Source organism: Tamandua tetradactyla, chromosome 4 (genome assembly GCF_023851605.1).
Source record: "Tamandua tetradactyla isolate mTamTet1 chromosome 4, mTamTet1.pri, whole genome shotgun sequence".
Lineage (NCBI taxonomy): Eukaryota > Metazoa > Chordata > Mammalia > Pilosa > Myrmecophagidae > Tamandua > Tamandua tetradactyla.
In genome coordinates, this window is record NC_135330.1 from 14,984,304 (window position 1) to 15,003,721 (window position 19,418).

Genomic DNA, 19,418 nt, shown 5'->3' on the forward strand with positions numbered 1-19,418 from the left:
TATTGTTTCTGAGATACACCGATTATTTAATTTGTAAGATAAAATAATGTGAACTTGATGACTACATGGCTATTGCCAGAAGGTGTTTTGTTCAGAAGTGCACTTTTCAGTCAACGTAGCCAAAAATTTTGGACTTCCTTCACCTAAGCCTTTTGTGATCTGACCTCTAATTATTGACCATCTCATAAATTCAAGCCTGTTTTTTTAAAAAATTACTTATATCCACCTCTGTAGTACAGTTAGCTGTCACTGCTTGTTTTAGTTTGTGTAGAATTCACAGTTCTGCCCCACTTCAAAGAGTGAGGAGAGATTTTGAAGTGCTAATGTAGAGACCTCCATCAATCATAGTAATAACTGTGTTCAAGGCACTGTGCTAAGTTCTTCATGTGTATTAACTAATTTAATCCTCAAAACAGACTTTAGAAGATAGCCAGTTCCCTGGCTGTTAGGGAAATGCAAATCAAAACCACAATGAGATACCATCTCACACCCACCAGAATGGCCATTATCAATAAAAGAGAAAACGACCAGTGTTGGAGAGGATATGGAGAAAGAGGCACACTTATCCATTGTTGGTGGGATTGTCAAATGGTACAATCACTGTGGAAGGCATTTTTGGAAGGTTCCTCAGGAAGCTAAATATAGAATTGCCATATGACCTAGCAATAACCATTGTTAGGTATCTGCTTGGAGGATATGAGGGCAAGGACACAAGTGGACATTTGCACACCAGTGTTTATAGCAGCATTATTTGCAATTGCAAAGAGATGAAAACAGCCAAAATGTCCATCAAGAGAAGAGTGGCTAAACAAACAGTGGTATATACATACGATGGAATTTTATGCAACCATAAAACAGAATAAAGTTATGAAGTGTGTAACAACATGGATGGATCTTAAGGACATTATGCTAAGTGAGATTAGCCAGAAAGAAAAGGACAAATACTGTATGGTCTCACTGATATGAACTGACATTAGTGAATAAACTTGGAGAATTTCATTGGTAACAGAGACCATCAGGAGATAGAAATAGGGTAAAATATTGGGTAATTGGAGATGAAGGAATATAGATTGTGCAACAGAACTGATTGTAAACATTCTGAAATGGATAGCACAATACTACCTAACTGTAATGCAATTATGTTAAAACACTGAATGAAGCTGAATATGAGAATGATAGAGGGAGGAGGGCTGGGGGCACAAATGAAATCAGAAAGAAAGATAGATATTAAAGATCGAGATGGTATAATCTAGGAATGCCTAGAGTGTATAATGATAGTGATGAAATGTACAAATTTTAAAAATATTTTTGCGTGAGAAAGAACATAGGAATGTCATTGCTGCAGGGTGTTGAAAATTGATAGTACTTAATATTTTAAAATTTTAACTTATGTGTGAGACTAAAGCAAAAAAATGTTTATTTGATACAAAATTTATATTTTGACTACTGCATTTCCTAATATAACTTATGTAGACAGCTTAATTGAATACCATAAGTATATGGAACCTTGACTACGGCATGAGATTTTGTTGGTTTGTCCAGACAGATGCCCCAATAAATCCCAGAGTGATTTGAACAGTGAATAAAAAAGTATTTGCAAAGTCCCCTTTGGGGAATGGTGAGAAAGGGGGAAAATTCAATTTCCCCGAGTTGAATTCTTGGTATTCTCACAAGCAATGCAGACAACCAAAGCAATAGACGGAGTCTCCAGTCTTGGGGTTTGTTCATATGAAACTTAACCCCACAAAGGATAGTTCAAGCCTATTTAAAATTAGGCCTAAGAGTCACCCCCCCCCCAAGAGAACCTCTTTTGTTGCTCAAATGTGGCCCCTCTCTCCAGCATCACAACAAGCGAACTCACTGCCCTCCCCCTCTCTACGTGGGACATGACTCCCAGGGGTGTGGACCTTCCTGGCACCGTGGGACAGAAATCCTAGAATGAGCTGAGACTCAGCATCAAAGAATTGAGAAAACCTTCTTGACCAAAAGGGGGAAGAGAGAAATGAGAAAAAACCAAGTGTCGATGACTAAGAGATTCCAAACAGAGTTGAGACGTTATCCTGGAGGTTATTCTTAGACATTAAATAGATATCACCTTGTTATTCAAGATGTAATGGAGAGGCTGGAGGGAACTGCCTGAAAATGTAGAGCTGCGTTCCAATAGCCATGTTCATTGAAGATGATTGTGTAATGATACACCTTCACAGTGTGACTGTGTGATTGTGAAAACCTTATGTCTGATGCTCCTTTTATCTACCTTATCAACAGATGAGTAAAATATATGGAATAAAAATAAATAATAGGGGGAAAAATGTTAAACTTAGATTGAAATGCTAGTGGTCTATGAAAGGGAGGAGTAAGGGGTACGGTATGTATAAATTTTTTTCTGTTGTCTCTTTATTTCTTTTTCTGAATTGATGGAAATGTTCTAAGAAATTATCATGATGATGAATATGCAGCTATGTGATGATATTGTGAATTACTGATTATATATGTAGAATGGAATGATCATATGTTAAGAATGTTTGTGTTTCTTTCTTGTCATACTTTTTTTAATTAAAAAAAAGAAAATAGCCAGTATTATGCTCATTTTATAAATGAAGAAAATGAAGCACAGAGGGGTTAAATAACTTATTCGAGTTCACACACTTAGTAATTGGGAAGGCTAGGATTTGAACCTGGTAGACTAATTTTGTAGGCTTAATCACGATGCTATATTGCCACTCCTCTTCACTTAAATATATATATGCACATGTGTTAGGTTTGGAGACTGAGTTCTGGAGATGTTGGATTGGCAACTACAATTGCCAAAAAATGACACTGCCGCAAGTGCCTCTGTATTGCTTATTTCTGTACCCTTACTTGCAACACACTAGAGTGAAGAATGAAGGAAAGGGAAATGATGTATTTGTCAACCCTAGAAATTGCCTCTGGCAGGGTACTTGGTATTATATTATAAAACTCAGGCTATGGTATTGAATGTAAATATCATAGAGAATAAAAAGTGTATTTTATGATCCTAATGAATATTCATAGGTGGTAAATAAAGCCATTTGGGTTAGTTAACTTAAGATCCATTACAACCTGGAGAAGAAGAATTTTATGTATATGAGGATAAATACTAATACCCCCAGAGTCTTAAGATTATATTTCAACTAACTTTTATAGCCAGAGAGAAATCAGTGGAAAATGATTTTGAAGGGTTAAATCCTAATCCCTATCTCAAGGTTACATTTATGTCCGATAGTTGACACAACAACAGTTGCTTATAGTTTACAGAATAGTTCTGTAAGTGGAGCTCATATTTAAGACCACAGGATCTTTTCTTCACAGGGTATGGTTTTGTAATTGGATGATATTTAAAAGATAAGTCACCCATAAATCTGTAGCTATTCCTAAAGAAGAGTGATTATCTGTTATTGGCTTCAGTACATAATGAACCCTGCAGGGCTATGGAGAAAGAAGAAAATGACCTGAACAAGACAACACTACACACACAGGCCTCACAGAGGCCTTCCCTTTCCTGTTGGCAGTTAGTATAATTTCATGGGTTAGTTCGAGGCAGGCAAGTTGATAAGGAATTTTTTCAGGACAACTGCTGTTGCTAATGATTGATGGGGAAAGAAAATTGGGAGTTGTTATTTTCTGTTAACAAGGACAGGAAGCATTTTATGACTAAATAAAATTCTTACATCACTTTAGGAAATAGAACAGCTGAAGTCCCTAAAGGAGTTTGCATTGTGTCATCAGACAACTAAAGAAAGTAGTTTCATATATATATATGGTTACATTAATCAGGGTAGGTCATAATATAAATAGGAAAAATTTTCTTCATTTTATATGTGCCACTAGAAATATTTATTTTTAAAAAACAGAGTAGCCATTTGCTAAACCATGTATTCCATTGAGGATGTTTTTAAACTATAATGGTATAAAAGGTGATTTCCATAATATTTCCAAAGTTATAAAGTAAATCAAGATACAGAAAACTTGTGGTCCTGTTTCAAGATTTGATTTTCCTTTTCTGTTTTATAGTCCCAAATTCTCCAAGCTTGAATGTAAATGTGTATGCATAAAAATGTGTGCATATTTAATTCATTTCTTGGAGGATGAAACTTGAGGACATTATGTTGTGTGAAATAAGCCAGACAGGACATACTGTGTGAAATGTTGTGTGAAAAATGCCAGGACAAATACTGTATGGTCTCATCAATATGAACTAATTATAATGAGCAAACTCATGGAGTTAAAATCTACATAGTATTGGTTACCAGGAGATAGATGAGGGTAGAGAATGGGTAGCTGGTGCTTAATTTGTGCATAATTTTTAGTAAGGCTGATTGTAAAGGTTTGGGAATGGATAGAGCAATGGTAACACATTATTGTGAATGTAATTAACAGCATGGAATTATGGGTGTGGTTGTGGTTGAAAGGGAAAGTTTAAGGTTACTTGTGCCACTAGAAGGAAAGCTAGAGAATGAACCATGGGCCTGTATAACATAGTGAACCCTGTTGTAGATGATGCCCGTGGTTAATAGTAAAAATAGAATGTTCTTCCATGAACCAAAACAATTATATGTCATTATTATGAGGTATTAATAATAGGGTGTTATATGGGGGAAAAATACAACTAATGCAAACTATGGACTATAGTTAACAGTAATACTATATTTTCATCAGTTGTTCCAAAGGTGCCATACCAATGCTAAATGTCAGGTAATAAATAGGGTGTAATAATATAAGGGGTATGGAATTTTTCATTTTGAAGCAAGGAGAATGTTCTCAAATTGATTGTGGTGATGAATGCACAATTCTGTGATTATACTGAGAGTCCATGATTGTAGAGTTTGGATTGTATGATGTATGAATAAAATTGTTGAAAAAAAGAGAGAGGGGCTGTGTTCTGGATTTAGGGATTTTGGATTTGGTTCATTTTCCAGGTAAAGTACGCCTTCTTGTTACTGTCCAGTCTTCCCCATGTTCTTTGTAACTGCCCTTCATGCTTGGGCATCCTGCAGCCTGGCAGGTAGATAGGGAGGGGTGGTTCCGGGTATTAGACCCGAGACGTTGTCCCAATCGTGTAGCAGCCAGGGCCCCCGAACCTCTGCACGCAGGGTCTCCGCGGGTCGTGGCTCGGGCCAAGGCTCCCTCCTTCTCGCGCGTGTCTCCGCCCCCCCCCCCCCCCCACGTCCCGGCGTGGCAGGGCGTGGTCTGTTGGGAGTTGGAGGTGGCGGCGGAGGCCAAAGCCCAGTCTGCCAAGAAGGGAGTAACGTGGGTCGTGCCACCCCAACACTCGACGACCTTGGAGGCGATGGCTTCCCCGCTGAAGCTAGAGCAGGACCTGCAGGGGAAAGTAGATTCGTTTCGAGCCCGCATCGCCCAGGAGGCGGAAGATCTGGTGTCCACCTTCTTCCCCCAGAAGCTGTCGGAGCTGGATAGCCGGGTCCAGGAGCTCCGCTTGCAAGACCTGTCCAGAATCCGTTCGGTGCCAGCTCCGGAGCCCCCTGCCACGCCAGACACCGCAGGGGATGGGCCCAACTGGGATCCGCCATTTCTGCAAACCCAGTCTTTGGCCAGGGTGCCTGCACTGCCAGGCGGTGAGGGACAGCTTCTGCGGAGCAACCAGCATCTGGTGGAGCTGATTGAGAGAGTGAAACCTGAGATCGAGCTGCTCAGAGAGAAATGCAACACGGTGCGGATGTGGGTGCAGCTGCTCATCCCGAAGGTGGAGGACGGCAACAACTTCGGAGTGTCTATCCAGGAAGACACCGTGGACCAGCTGTGGACCGTGGAGAGTACAGCGGCCTCCTATCTGCGCCGCTTCTCCACCTACTACAACACTCGGGCCAAGTTGGTATCCAAGATAGTGAAGTACCCCCAGGTGGAAGATTATCGCCGCACCGTAGCTGAGGTCGACGAAAACGAATACCTGAGTGTGCGCCAGATCCTACTGCACGTGCGGAACCAGTATGCCACTTTGCATGATGTAATCCTCAAAAATATAGAGAAGATCAAAACCCCTCGGAGCACCAATACCGACAACCTATACTGAGGACCTTTTTCCACCCCACTTTCCTTCAAGAGTTGGCATGCTGTATAGGCATCTATCTAGAAGGCTGGTTATTAATGACTCTACAGGTGATGAAACGACTGGAAATGTGCGTTACTGTTTAGTTTGAATTTCTTACAGCGTATAGTATATCCTCTTTGGCTTAATTTTGATTTTCCTTTGGAGGGAAGTGTAGAAGGTGGTAAGATTGGCCAAAGAGAAAGGACTGCCGTTTTTAAAAGCAGTTTTGTGGATGAATGTTGGCCAAGGTTTCTTCGTTATGGCTTTGGTCACATTGGTTTCAAGGGTTATTTTAAAGAACTAAAGTTTAAAGGAAAGTTAAATGAAGCTTTTCCTCAGGTTCTGCTCTATTACTTTGTTCAAACTTCAGAAATTCTCCTTTTCCATCATTTGTTTTATGCAAGGAAGTTTAAAGAGGTGTTTAGGTCATTGTATACCTCAAATTTAGCAGATTGAAATAAAACTTGGTTATGACATTTTATGATTGCCTAAGTGTGCTTATCTGAACTTTAATTTTCAGACATATAGAGTTTCTCTTCTCAGTTGGACTCATACCGTTGACATTTTTCAACTTATGTTGCAAGAAAATGAGCATACAAAGTGTGATAGGTCTTAGTTATTCTAAGGTTATGGACATCCATGCTTCCCTTAGAATAAAGCTTCTTTGTACGACATTCCACCGTCTTGGCATCTTCTGGTTTCCTTTTATACAGTTTTGTATTTTGTCCGGGTACCCGTTTATCTCACAAGACTCTGCTAAATCCTTCAAGCTTTTTATTACTTTTACTTTTTTTTTCTCTCTCAATTGATTTCATCTTCTTTCCCATTTATCATTTAAGATACTTCTTATGCCCTAATTGTAGTTTCCCTTTCACATTATGAGTCGTTCTTTAAATCTAAGGACTCTAAAAAGTGATTTTGATTTGTTCCCCCAAGACTGCTTTTGCTGCCTTGTTGAGGGGAAACCATTGTTGTCTCTTCAAGTGGTGTATACTGTTGTATTTCTAAAGTTCAGCACTTCCAGATTTGTAGTACTTAATTTGCAGGTAAGGCAAATTACTGCACCATGAATTGCTTTACTCATCAGGGAGAATTTCTTGCTTGTGATATGATCAATTCTTTCTCCATAATTATTTTTGTTCAGAAGACATTTGTTTCGATATTAGTACTATTTGAAGATGTTTATCACTTAAAATTACCTGGGCAAGTTATATAATACAAATTTGGAAAAAAGGGGCAGTAAGAGTTAATCATTTACTGCCCTTTTGTATATAGGAATGAGAGTATTTCTGTGTTCAATTTATAACTTAGTCTTTTTTCCCATCCAACTAGTTGGGCTGTTCCTGGAATTCTCATAATTTTAAATTTTATATATGTACATAAAGTATGGTTTTAACTTTTTAATATATTTAATTTACTATATTTAATATATTTTATAATAATATTGCATTGTAATAAATTATTTCTCTGAGTTTCCTGTGGGAAGATTATTAGATTTAAGCTTGTTTTTTGTGAAGGAATTACAATAGAATTGAAAAAATTTTTTCGCACAGTCCTCTCTAAAACCAGCTGAATATATGAGTCAATCTTGTATCTGTTTTTAAAACTTATTTGTAATTCCACCTTTTTTGCAATATTTCATAGGCAAAGAAATAAAATTCCTTGCTGAAAACGAAATCACTTTCAGATATTGTCAGACTCATGACATTATTAGTTTTATCTGTTTTCCTTTAACTGCCCCTAAGCTATCTCCCCTATGTCTCCCATTTCCCCATTTAATGAAAAGAATCACTTTTGAGTGAGGCTTTTTCTTTTGGAGTCTCTCTCCATCTTGTTTTGCTTGCTAAGGATGAAAATCAAGTATAATCTATAATTGTACAGACTATATTTTAAAAGCTAAAAGCTGCTGTAAAACCTTTCCTATTTAACAGCAAGAATCATTTAACATGTAAAGGAGAGACTTTAAAAAATAAATATTTCTGTGTTTGAACTATACTGTGTTTTTGGTGGGTTGTCTCCCACCCCCACCCCAAGGTGAAAGGTTTTCTGATGAAGTGTCAGTGTCTGTCCAGGGAGCTTCTAATGACCCCTGGCATTTCTTTTGCTTTTTTTTCTCCTTATCTGTTTTATCTGAAGGAGCAAAAATAATATATTTCTCCATGATTAAGGTGAATTAATCTGAGACATAAAATTTAGTTTGTCACCTTCATTTTTTATCTTATCTAATAGTAATATCTAGAAAATTGTACCTCATACTTGAGCCTGTTCTTACCAAAATGGATATGAATATTTATTCTAATCTTTGTAGATTAGAAAGCTAATTGTAAGCTGGTTTAGTTGAACCTTTATTTTCAAGCTAAAATCCTGAAAATGATACCAGGGTAGATCAAGTTTATTCTTTTCGGGCCTTCCAAATCTAACCTAAACATATATTGCCTTATAGAAAAACATCGGTTTGTGTTTCATGTTCCTCTTTAAGTGTTCCCATTACTTCCCTTTTAAGGTATTATATCTCATTCAAAAGAGTACCAGGAACCCTTCTTCAGTTCATACCGTTTGGCAAGCATCTGATTGCCCACAAGAGTGTAAGGAACAACGTAAGGGAAGTCCAAATGTTTCTTAGTTTTCAACCGTTGTTAACCATCTAAAGTTTAAATATCTATTCCCTACGTAATATAACCATCATCTTTTATTTGTTCCTTTTATTTCTTAAACTGTCGAAACCTGTGCCAGATTGAAATGAATTGTTTCTAATACTCATGTGTGTCTTATACTAAGAAAAGAAAACGTGTATGTTCTTTGGAGTTGAAGATTCTTGGTACTAGCATTTTTCTTCCTGTTTTAACCCTATATCAAATTGGAACTGGAATGCTCTTGTAAAGTCTCTTTCTTCTACGAAAGTTAATCCTTTTGTGATTTTTGCTTTTTCCCCAAATGGTTGGGAACACTTTTATAGTAATAAACTTACTTTAGGAACAGGTGTCAAAACATAGTATCCAATATAAGTCAGTTGCTATTAGTACTGAGACTTTAAGTACCTTTTTGGTCCCTTTAAAAAGAAGACTGAATGTTCTAGTTTGCTAGCTGCTGGAATGCAATATACCAGAAACAGAATGGCTTTTAAAAGGGAGAATTTAATGAGTTGCAAGTTTACAGTTCTAAGGCCGAGAAAATGTCCCAATTACAACAAGTCTATAGAAATGTCCAGTCACAGGCATCCAGGGAAAGATACCTTGATTCAAGAAGGCCCATGAAGTTCAGGGTCTCTCTCTCAAGTGAGAAGGCATGTGGTGAACACAGTCAGGGCTTCTCTCTCAGCTGGAAGGGCACATGGCAAACATGGCATTGTCATCTGCTAGTTTTCTCTCCTGGCTTCTGGCTTCATGAAGTTCCTCAGGAGGCATTTTCCTTCGTCATCTCCAAAGTTTGCTGGCTTGTGGACTCTCTGCATCTCATGGCTACATCGTTCTGTTCTGTCTGAATCTCTCATTCTCCAAAATATTTCCTCTTTTATAGGACTCCAATAAACCAATCAAGACCCACCCAAATGGGTGGAGACATGTCGTCCCTTAATCCAGTTTAACAACCACTCTTGACTAAGTCCCATCATTCAGGGAGATGATCTGATTACAGTTTCAAACATACAGTATTGAATAGGGATTATTCTACCTTTATGAAATGGGATTTATATTAAAACTTGGCTTTTCTTAGGGGGCATACATCCTTTCAAACCAGCACATTCCACCCTCTGGCCCCTAAAAAAGACATATTTTTTCCGTATACAAAATACATTAATTTCATAACAATAGCAGAAACCTTAAACCTTTCAGTAGCAATACAATAAGTACCAAATTAGAGAAAGTATAAAATCTCATCAAGTCAGTTACAGGCATGGTCTGTCCTAATGCAAAATTCTCTCCATTTGCTCTGGACCTTTGAAAACTCATAACAAGTTATTTGCTGCCAACATATAAAGGAGGAACAGTCATAGGATACATATACACATTTCTATAGGGAGGAAGGAACACAGGGGTACAGGACCCATACAGTTTCGAAAACCTGCAGGGCAAAGTCCATTAGATTTCAAAGTCTGAGAGTCATTTATCCTCAGGGCTTTAGAAAGTGGCAGTCCCACCCTTTCCAAATGCCTACGCCTGCCTCTCTGAATGCAACCTTGGGGGATATTGGGGAGACCACCCTTCTCTAGGCTCCACCCTCTCCAAGCATCGGGGCTGTATCCGGGCTCTCTGCCATCTCCGGGGCACATGCTCAACCCCTCCATGTGGTGACAGCCAGGCTCTCCCCAAACCCCAAGGAATGTGCTTCACCTTCTCCAAGGCCTGAGGCAGCATGACTCTTCCACTGCAACCAGGTGGAAGGCCCACCCTCTGCTTTTGGGGCAAACTCACCTTCTCAATGGATTTGGGTGGGTCCGTTCTCCTGGCCCGAGGCTTCTTGACTTCAGACCTCAGTCTCCATGGTTTTGCCTCTGAAGTTATTTTTCCTCCAGTGTGTCCCTTCTCTGAACCCCCCAGTCCAGACTGGCAACGGCTCTGTTTATACATGTCCCACAGCACTCTTGTTGGCTTTCTATGCAGTAGCTTTGGATCATGCCCATCAGACATAGGGAGTTTCCATAAGTCCTTCCTGGATAACTCCATGTCTGAGCCTGGCTTTCTCTGAAATGACTGAGTGGTTCCACATTTAGCCAAGACCTCATGTGGGGCACTATTCTCTGGGGTCTCCTTTCCTGGAGGCCCAGAATTTTCCAGAACTTCAATCTCTGGTTGCTTTGTATCTAAGAATTCAGTTCTCAGCTTATCTCTTTCCTGTCACATTTCACTATAAGCTGCGAGGAGAAACCAGGCTGCACTTTCGACATTTAATTTGGAAATCTCCTTTGCTAAATATCCAAGTTCATGGCCTTTAAAATCTGCCTTCCAGCCAACTGGAAGTGACTGGCCACTGGTCAACTTTGCCATATTATCTGCCATTTTAAAACAAGGATCACCTTCCTTCCAGTCTGTAATAACACATGCCTCATTTCTGTCTAAGGCCTCATCAGGGGTATCTGTAGAGTCCACATTTCTACCAGCAGTCTTTCCAAAGCATTCTAGGCCTTCTCTATCAAGCTTCTCACGACTCTTCCAGATTCTTCCCCTTATCCATTTAAAAAGCTGTTCCAACATGTTTGGTATTTGCAAACTGCAGCAGCAGAACCCCACTCTCTGGTACCAAAATCTGTTCTGGTTTGCTAGCTGCTGGAATGCAATATACCAGAAACGGAATGGCTTTTTAAAAGGGGAATTTAATAAGTTGCTAGTTTACAGTTCTAAGGCCGAGAAAATGTCCCAATTACAAGTCTATAGAAATGTCCAGTCACAGGCATCCAGGGAGAGATACCTTGATTCAAGAAGGCCCATGAAGTTCAGGGTCTCTCTCTCAAGTGAGAAGGCATGTGGTGAACACAGTCAGGGCTTCTCTCTCAGCTGGAAGGGCACATGGCGAACATGGCGCTGTCATCTGCTAATTTTCTCTCCTGGCTTCTGGCTTCATGAAGTTCCTCGGGAGGCATTTTCCTTCGTCATCTCCAAAGTTTGCTGGCTTGTGGACTCTCTGCATCTCATGGCTACATTGTTCTGTTCTGTCTGAATCTCTCATTCTCCAAAATATTTCCTCTTTTATAGGACTCCAATACCAATCAAGACCCACCCAAATGGGTGGAGACATGTCGTCCCTTAATCCAGTTTAACAACCACTCTTGACTAAATCCCATCATTCAGGGAGATGATCTGATTACAGTTTCAAACATACAGTATTGAATAGGGATTATTCTACCTTTATGAAATGGGATTTATATTAAAACATGGCTTTTCTTAGGGGGCATACATTCTTTCAAACCAGCACATTGAATTTGAGTAGTATATGTTGATGCTTTTAGAAAACGATTTTAAAAACTCATTTTAGAATTAAATAATTTGAATTTTTATATTCTGTTTATACTTCACGAGAATTACTAACTAAAATTTGATTGGAAACTCCAAAATTAGTAACTGGTTTTTAGAACCAAGTGAAAGACTTTCCTTAAACACATAAATGATGAGAAGGGGCTTAATTTTTAAAGTGTTCTTAAACTTTTGAAGTTAGAGGTTTTTAAATTTACTGAGTTGTTAGTATATAAATTCTTTGGTTTTTGTAGGCAACATCTTTTTGTTCTTGTCCTGATGAAGTTTACATATTTCTGTAGAATTTTTATCAAATGGTCTCAACCAGTAATAGATATTTAAACGTTTTTAGATTTCAAAATGACTACTTAAACACTCAGAAATCTGGAAAATAAAAAAAAGAAATCATCTAATATAATCCACCAGCTTAATAAAATTATTGAGCTGTATGTGTACCTCATTCATTTAAAATGATGCATATATATTTTTACATAATTGCCACATAACATGCATACTTTTGTAAAAGTTAAGCCTTTAGATTTAAATCAGATTCAATAGTATCATTTCATTTGACTGATATCTCCAGATTCAGATGGTAATAGATAAAGCTCATTCATCCTGTTTTCTAAGGATTCTTAAGGCTCTGTTCCCTACCTGTAAGAGATATATTGTCTGAGGCAGACATTTTGACTAGTATGTGGAAAATAGAGATGAGGCAGGCAGGAGAATATGTACAGTATGACTGTGAGAATGTCTAGGTACTTAGATTAGTATTTTACTCAGCTTTTGAGTTGGGACTCCATGATGGCTTTAATATATATCTGTGTTTTGTTATTTAATGCCCCCCCCAAAAGCATTTTATTTGCCTCTATGAAATACGTACCAAAAACTTCTTGCAATTAGTTGTCTTATACTAATTACATGAGTTTTCTTGCTTACATGATTTGGTTTGAGTAGTAGGGGATACTACTTCCTCTTTCAACATTTAAACATTTCTTAAAGATGCTATTGTACGTTGACATCAAGACATTTTTAACTTACTTATCTTTTTGGGAAAACAAAGGACCCAGTCAGTTACAGACACAGGTGCTGGACCAGCCCTGTTCTCTGCGACAGAAAAACTATACTGCAACATGTGCAATAATCTGCCCACCTTGTACTGAAATTGTTTGTGGGAAGCAGAATATATATAAAAGTTTCATGATTTGTTTTTTCATCAAAAACAATAAGTGCTCCATGTTAGATGAATACACAGTTGTATTTATTTTTTCTTACTGACTTTATTTTTTCTTTTTATATTAATTAAAAAAATTAACCAACAAAACATTTAGAAATCATTCCATTCTACATATATAATCAGTAATTCTTAATATCATCACATAGTTACATATTCATCATTTCTTAGTACATTTGCATCGATTTAGAAAAAGAAGTAAAAAGACAACGGAAAAAGAAATAAAATGATAATAGAGGAAAAAAAAACTATACTTACCATACCCCTTACCCCTCGCTTTCATTTACCACTATTTCAAACTGAATTTATTTTAACATTTGTTCCCCCTATTATTTATTTTTATTCCGTATGTTCTACTCTTCTGTTGATATAGTAGCTAAAAGGAGCATCAGACATAAGGTTTTCACATTCACAGAGTCTCATTGTGAAAGCTATATCATTGTTCAGTCATCATCAAGAAACATGGCTACTGGAACACAGTACTACATTTTCAGGCAATTCCTTCCAGCCTCTCCACTACATCTTGAACAACAAGGTGATATCTACTTAATGCGTAAGAATAACCTCCAGGATAACCTCTCAACTCTGTTTGGAATCTCTCAGCCATTGACACTTTGCCTCATTTTACTCTTCCCCCTTTCGGTCCAGAAGGTTCTCTCAGTCTCTTGATGTTAATTCTCAGCTCATTCTAGGGTTTTTCTCAGTCCTTTGATGCTGAGTCTCAGCTCATTCCAGGATCTTTGTCCCACGTTGCCAGGAAGGTCCACACCCCTGGAAGTCATGTCCCATGCAGAGAGGGGGAGGGTGGTGAGACTGCTCATCATATTGGCTGGATAGAGAGGCCACATCTGAGCAACAAAAGAGGCTCTCTTGGGGGTGACTCTTAGGCCTAAATTTTAAGCAGACTTGACCTATCTTTTGTGGGGTTAAGTTTCATGTGAACACACCCCAAGACTGGGGGCTCAGCCTATAGCTTTGGTTGTCCACACTGCTTGTGAGAATATCAAGAATTCAACTTGGGGAAGTTGAATTTCTCCCCACTCTCACCATTCCCCAAAGGGGGCTTGCAAATAACTTTTCCAGTCACTGATCAAATCATTCTGGAATTCATCGGTGACTTTATTTTTTTATTTTAATTATTTTTAAGACTTTTTAAAATTTATTTATTTATTAATTTAAAAAATTAACAACAAACTAAAACATTAACATGTGATCATTCTGTTCTACGTATATAATCAGTAATTCACAATATTATCACTTAGTTGCATATTCATCATTTCTTAGAACATTTGCATCAATTCAGAAAAAGAAAAAGACAACAGAAAAAGAAATAAAAGAAAACAGAAAAAAAGATTATACATTCCATACCCTTATCCCTCGCTTTCATTGATCACTAGCATTTCCCAAACTAAATTTATTTTAACATTTGTTCCCCCTATTATTTATTTTTATTCCATATGTTCTACTCGTCTGTTGACAAGGTAGATAAAAGGAGCATGAGACACAAGGTTTTCACCATCACACAGTCACACTGTGAAAGCTATATCATTTTCAGGCAGTTCCCTCCAGCCTCTCCATTACATCTTGAATAAGAAGGTGATATCTACTTAATGCGTAAGAATAACCTCCTGGATAACCTCTATATAGACTCTGTTTGGAATCCCTCAGCCATTGACATTTTGTCTCAATTCACTCTTCCCCCTTTTGGTCCAAAAGGTTTTCTCAATCCCTTGCTGCCGAGTCTCAGCTCATTCTAGGATTTTTGTCCCACGTTGCCAGGAAGGTCCACACCCATGGTTGGACATAGACAGGGGGAGGGTGGTGAGTTTGCTTGTTGTGTTGGCTGGATCTTACTGACTTTATTTATTTATTTATTTAGGGTGAATGGTCCGGGAATCGAACCCGGGTCTCCCGCATGGAAGGCGGACATTCTAACCACTAAACTACCCGTGCACCCACTGACTTTATTTTGATGTTCAGGCTCCTAAAGCCCAATTAGAATTTTGTCTGTGAAGCTGATAAAAGTAATAAAACTCAGTCACCCAAATTTAAAATGTTTCACTTGTTAGCTGAATTTAATGAAGTCTCTCACGTAGAGAATGTCAAGTGTTATTTTTACTTATTGGTGAAAAGCTGGAAGTAGAAACTGTAATCCTTTTAGACTCCTTTTCCAATTTAGTCATTTATTTTAGCTTTGTCATTTAGTCTCTCTTGCAATATTTTATAACAACAATACACTGAAAATAATAAAACTTGCTTCAAATAACATTGCTTTTGAAGTGTATTTTTAAATTCTTGAATAAAGATATAGTTTCCAGTTTAAGTATTGAGATTTAGAGATATACTTTTGATCTCTTTGCTTTTCAGATGAAGAAACTTAGACTTCACAAGTTATATAGTTCATTTGTGACAGAACAAGGTCTAGAAGCCAAATTATCGTCCTTTTCAGGCTACTGCTCTTTTCACTGTACTATACTACTCCTTATTATGTGAAAATGAAATGATGTTAAAAGAGTTCTTCTAGAAGTATGAAAACAAATGTAATTCAACAAGTTAACATAACATCTCCACATAAGTGATATGTTATTTTAGTCTGTAAAATTTAAGAGAAGTTGAAATGTTTCTAAACCAGAGTGAACTGTAATATTTTTATTTAAAGATTATGTGAAGATATCTGAAGCACAATCTCTGAATTTATGTTTAAAATAACTTTATTTACTCCGTTAACAATGCCCCTTAAAGAATTAGACCTTAACTAGCGATATGAAGGTAGCTGATCTGGCTAGGACTAGGTAGGTCAGAATACAGGGTAAAGGATGATGTCCGTATTTTAAAACTTTACTTTTATGTGCAGCCAAGGGTGCACATAATTTTTTTTTTTATATGGTGCAAAATTTGCATTTTGGATAGCACATTACCTAATTTAACTTGTGTGGTTAGGTTAGTTGAACACCATAAATACATGGAATCTTGAATAGGGCAAGAGACTTTGTTGGTTTTTCCAGGTTAGTGGGATGCCCTGATATATCCCAGAGTAATTTGGGCAATGAATAAAGTATTTGCAAAGTCCCCTTGGGGGACAGGGGAGAAAGGAGATGATATTCAGCCTCACCCTCTTGAGAATTTCTGATATTTTTGCAAGCAGTGGGGACAATCTAGGCTAAGCCCTTGATCTTGGGGTTCACCCCTATGAAACTTATTCCTGCAAAGGATAGGCTAAACCTACTTAAAGTTATGCCTAAGAGTCACTCCTAGAGAAACTCTTTAATTGCCCAGATGTGGCCTTTCTCTCTTAGTCACCTCAGCAGGTAAACTCACATGGGACATGACTCCCAGGGATGTTAATATCCTGGCAATGTGGGACAGAACTCCCAGCATGAGCCAGGACCCAGCTTCTTGACATAAATGGGGAAGAGAGAAAGGAGACAAAATAAAGTTTAGTGCCTGAGAGAGTTCAGGGTGGAGAGGTTATCCTGGAGGTTATTTTTATGCATTATATAGATATCTCTTTTTAGTTTATGGTGTATTGGAGTGACTAGAGGTAAGTACCTGAAACTGTTGAGCTGTGTTCCAGTAACCTTGATTCTTGAAGACAATTGGATAAAAATCTAACTTTTACAGTATGACTGTGTGATTGTGTGATTCTAAATTTCCTTGTGCCTGATGCTCCTTTTATCCAGGGTATGGACAGATGAGTAAAAAAAAATATGGATAAAAAGTATATAATAGGGGCGGATAAGGAGTAAAATAGATTGGGTAGATGGAAATACTAGTAGTTAATGAGAGGGAGGGGTAAGTGGCATGGGATGTATGAGTTTTCTTTTTATTTCTTTTTCTGGAGTGAAGCAAATGTTCTAAAATATGACCATGGTGATGAATGCACAACATATGATGATACTGTGAGCCATTGATTATACACTATGTGTATTAGCTAGGGTTCTCTAGAGAAATAGAATCAGCAGGAGATATCCATAGATATCAAAAATGTCTCATGTAACCGTGGGAATGTAGAGTCTAAGGTCTGTAGGGCAGGCTGTAAGCTGGCAACTCTGATGAAGGTCCTCAACAAACTTTCAGGAGAAGCTGGCTGGACAACTGTGGGAATCGAAGAGTCCAAAATCCATAGGGTAGGCTGTGCAGCTGGCAGCTCCAATGAAAGGGTCTGGTAGAATCCCACAGGAGAGACTTGCTGGCTAAAGCAGAAAGAGTGTCTCTTCTGAATCCTCCTTAAAAGCCTTCTGGTGATTAGATTAAACATCACTCATTGCAGAAACCACTCCCTTTAGCTGATTACAGATGCAATCAGCTGTGGATGCAGCCAACATGATCATGATTTAAGTCCATGAAATGTTCTCATAGCAACAGACAGGCCAGTGCTTGCCCAACCACACAACCAGGCACCACCACCTGGCCAAGTTGACACATGAACCTGACCATGACACCATGTATAGAATGTATGTGTGTGAAGATGTGTCAATAAAAGTATTTTTTAAATGCCCTTAAACAAACAAAACCCAGGAGCTTCAATACTTTCAGTTACATATGCATTAGAGGAAGAGTATTCCATACCATCAGCAGTGCCATTTGTGTTGGAGGATGGTGCTTGAAGAATATTTGGAGATAGACTGCAATTAGAGAGGTGTATAACAAGTTTGTTTGCCTCACTTTTGAATATATTGGGCTTAAGTAATATCCTATTAACCAATTCCCTTTCCCTTAACCTCCACCACCAAAGAACTACTAATGGAGTTGTTTCATGGCTGCTGTTTAACCTACAAGTTAGAGAGGGAAAGCAGATGAGCTATAGCTTTGTGTTGAGGAGAAAGCCTGAAAGGACTATTTCCTGAAAGAAGTTTATCCTCTAGGTCTGCACCATCTGATACCATAGTCACTAGTCTTGAAATGTAGCTGGTCCAAATTGGGATGTGCTGTAAACATAAAATACACAGATTTTGAAGACCTGGTATGAAAATAAAAGGTAAAATTTAAATTTTTATGTTGATTACATGCTGAATGATAGTAGTTTGGATATTGGGCTAAATAAAATGTTATTAAAATTTCACCTGTTTCTTTTCATTTTATTTTGTGCATACTAGAAAATTTTAAATCACACATGTGGTTTGCATATATGGCTCACCTTATATGCCTGTAGACGGCACTGCTCTAGAGCTAAGATTTCTAAGGTATCTGGGATGAGCCTTAGAGATGATTTGAAATTTCCTATAGTGGTACATTATTGGGACATGGGATTATATTAAGTGGAAACTTTTTTGCTTTTATTAATTTTTTAAAAATGTATTATCTGGTTCACAAAGTGCAGTTTAGTAAAAACCATTCAGAGAGAAGTTAAATTATTTCAGCCAAGCCTTATGAGAGTTGAGCTTGATCTTGTGCCTTAGAATGTATAATGGCAAGCAGGCCTCTAAAACATGTCTTATAAATATATCTTGGGGGTGAGAGGGTAGTTCAGTGGTAGAATTCTTGCCTGCCATGTGGAAGACCCGGGTTCGATTTCCAGCCCAGGTACTTCCCAAACAAACAAGCAAACCAAAAAACAAACAAAAAATTCAACAAATAGTGCTGCAATAAGAGTATACTCACATGGGAAAAGAATGAAATGTGACCCCGCCATACAGCACACAAAATATTTATATATATATTTATCATCCAAGCTTTTGGTGTACTAGTATTATGTGTTACTACTTCAACTTTGTTCCATATGCTTTAGAAACCAAATAGATCATATGTTCAAAATCCTATTATAAAAATTGAGACACCCAGTGTTTTTTTTTAAAGTAGCTTCATTGAGATAAATCCATATACCATATAAGCTTTCTAATGTGTACAATCAAGTATATATCTTTTATAATATTCACAGAGTTATGCATTTATCACCACAATCAATTTTAGAACATTTTTGCCCTGAAGAGGGTTCACTCTGTTATACAGTCCCAAGTTTCATCCTCTGGCTTTCCTTCTAGTAACATATACAACCCTAAACTTTCACTTTCAACCACATTTACACCCGTATATTGTTGCTGTTACTTATATTCACTTAATGTGCTCCCATCACCTTCCATCCATTTCCAAACATTTATAATCAGCCTTATTATATTTTCTGCACAAATTAAGTATCAGATCCCCATTCTCTGTCATTCTATTTTCTGGT

At 37.8% G+C, this 19,418-nt stretch overlaps 1 protein-coding gene and 1 pseudogene across 5 annotated transcripts in view; both read left to right on the forward strand.

The window, feature by feature from the left end:
• ATF6 (activating transcription factor 6) overlaps positions 1-19,418 on the forward strand; it is a 276,390-nt gene that overhangs the window by 147,695 nt on the left and 109,277 nt on the right. Inside the window, exon 15 of one of the 5 annotated variants that reach the window (XM_077156702.1) lies at positions 15,129-15,493. The exons of the other annotated variants lie outside the window; for them this stretch is intronic. Within the exon in view, the coding sequence (XP_077012817.1) occupies positions 15,129-15,191 (63 nt within the window). The 3' untranslated portion in view covers positions 15,192-15,493. Of the gene's footprint in view, positions 1-15,128; positions 15,494-19,418 lie in introns of those variants that run through there. 5 annotated transcript variants of the gene reach the window in all.
• LOC143680091 (proteasome activator complex subunit 3 pseudogene) lies at positions 5,179-6,551 on the forward strand (annotated as a pseudogene).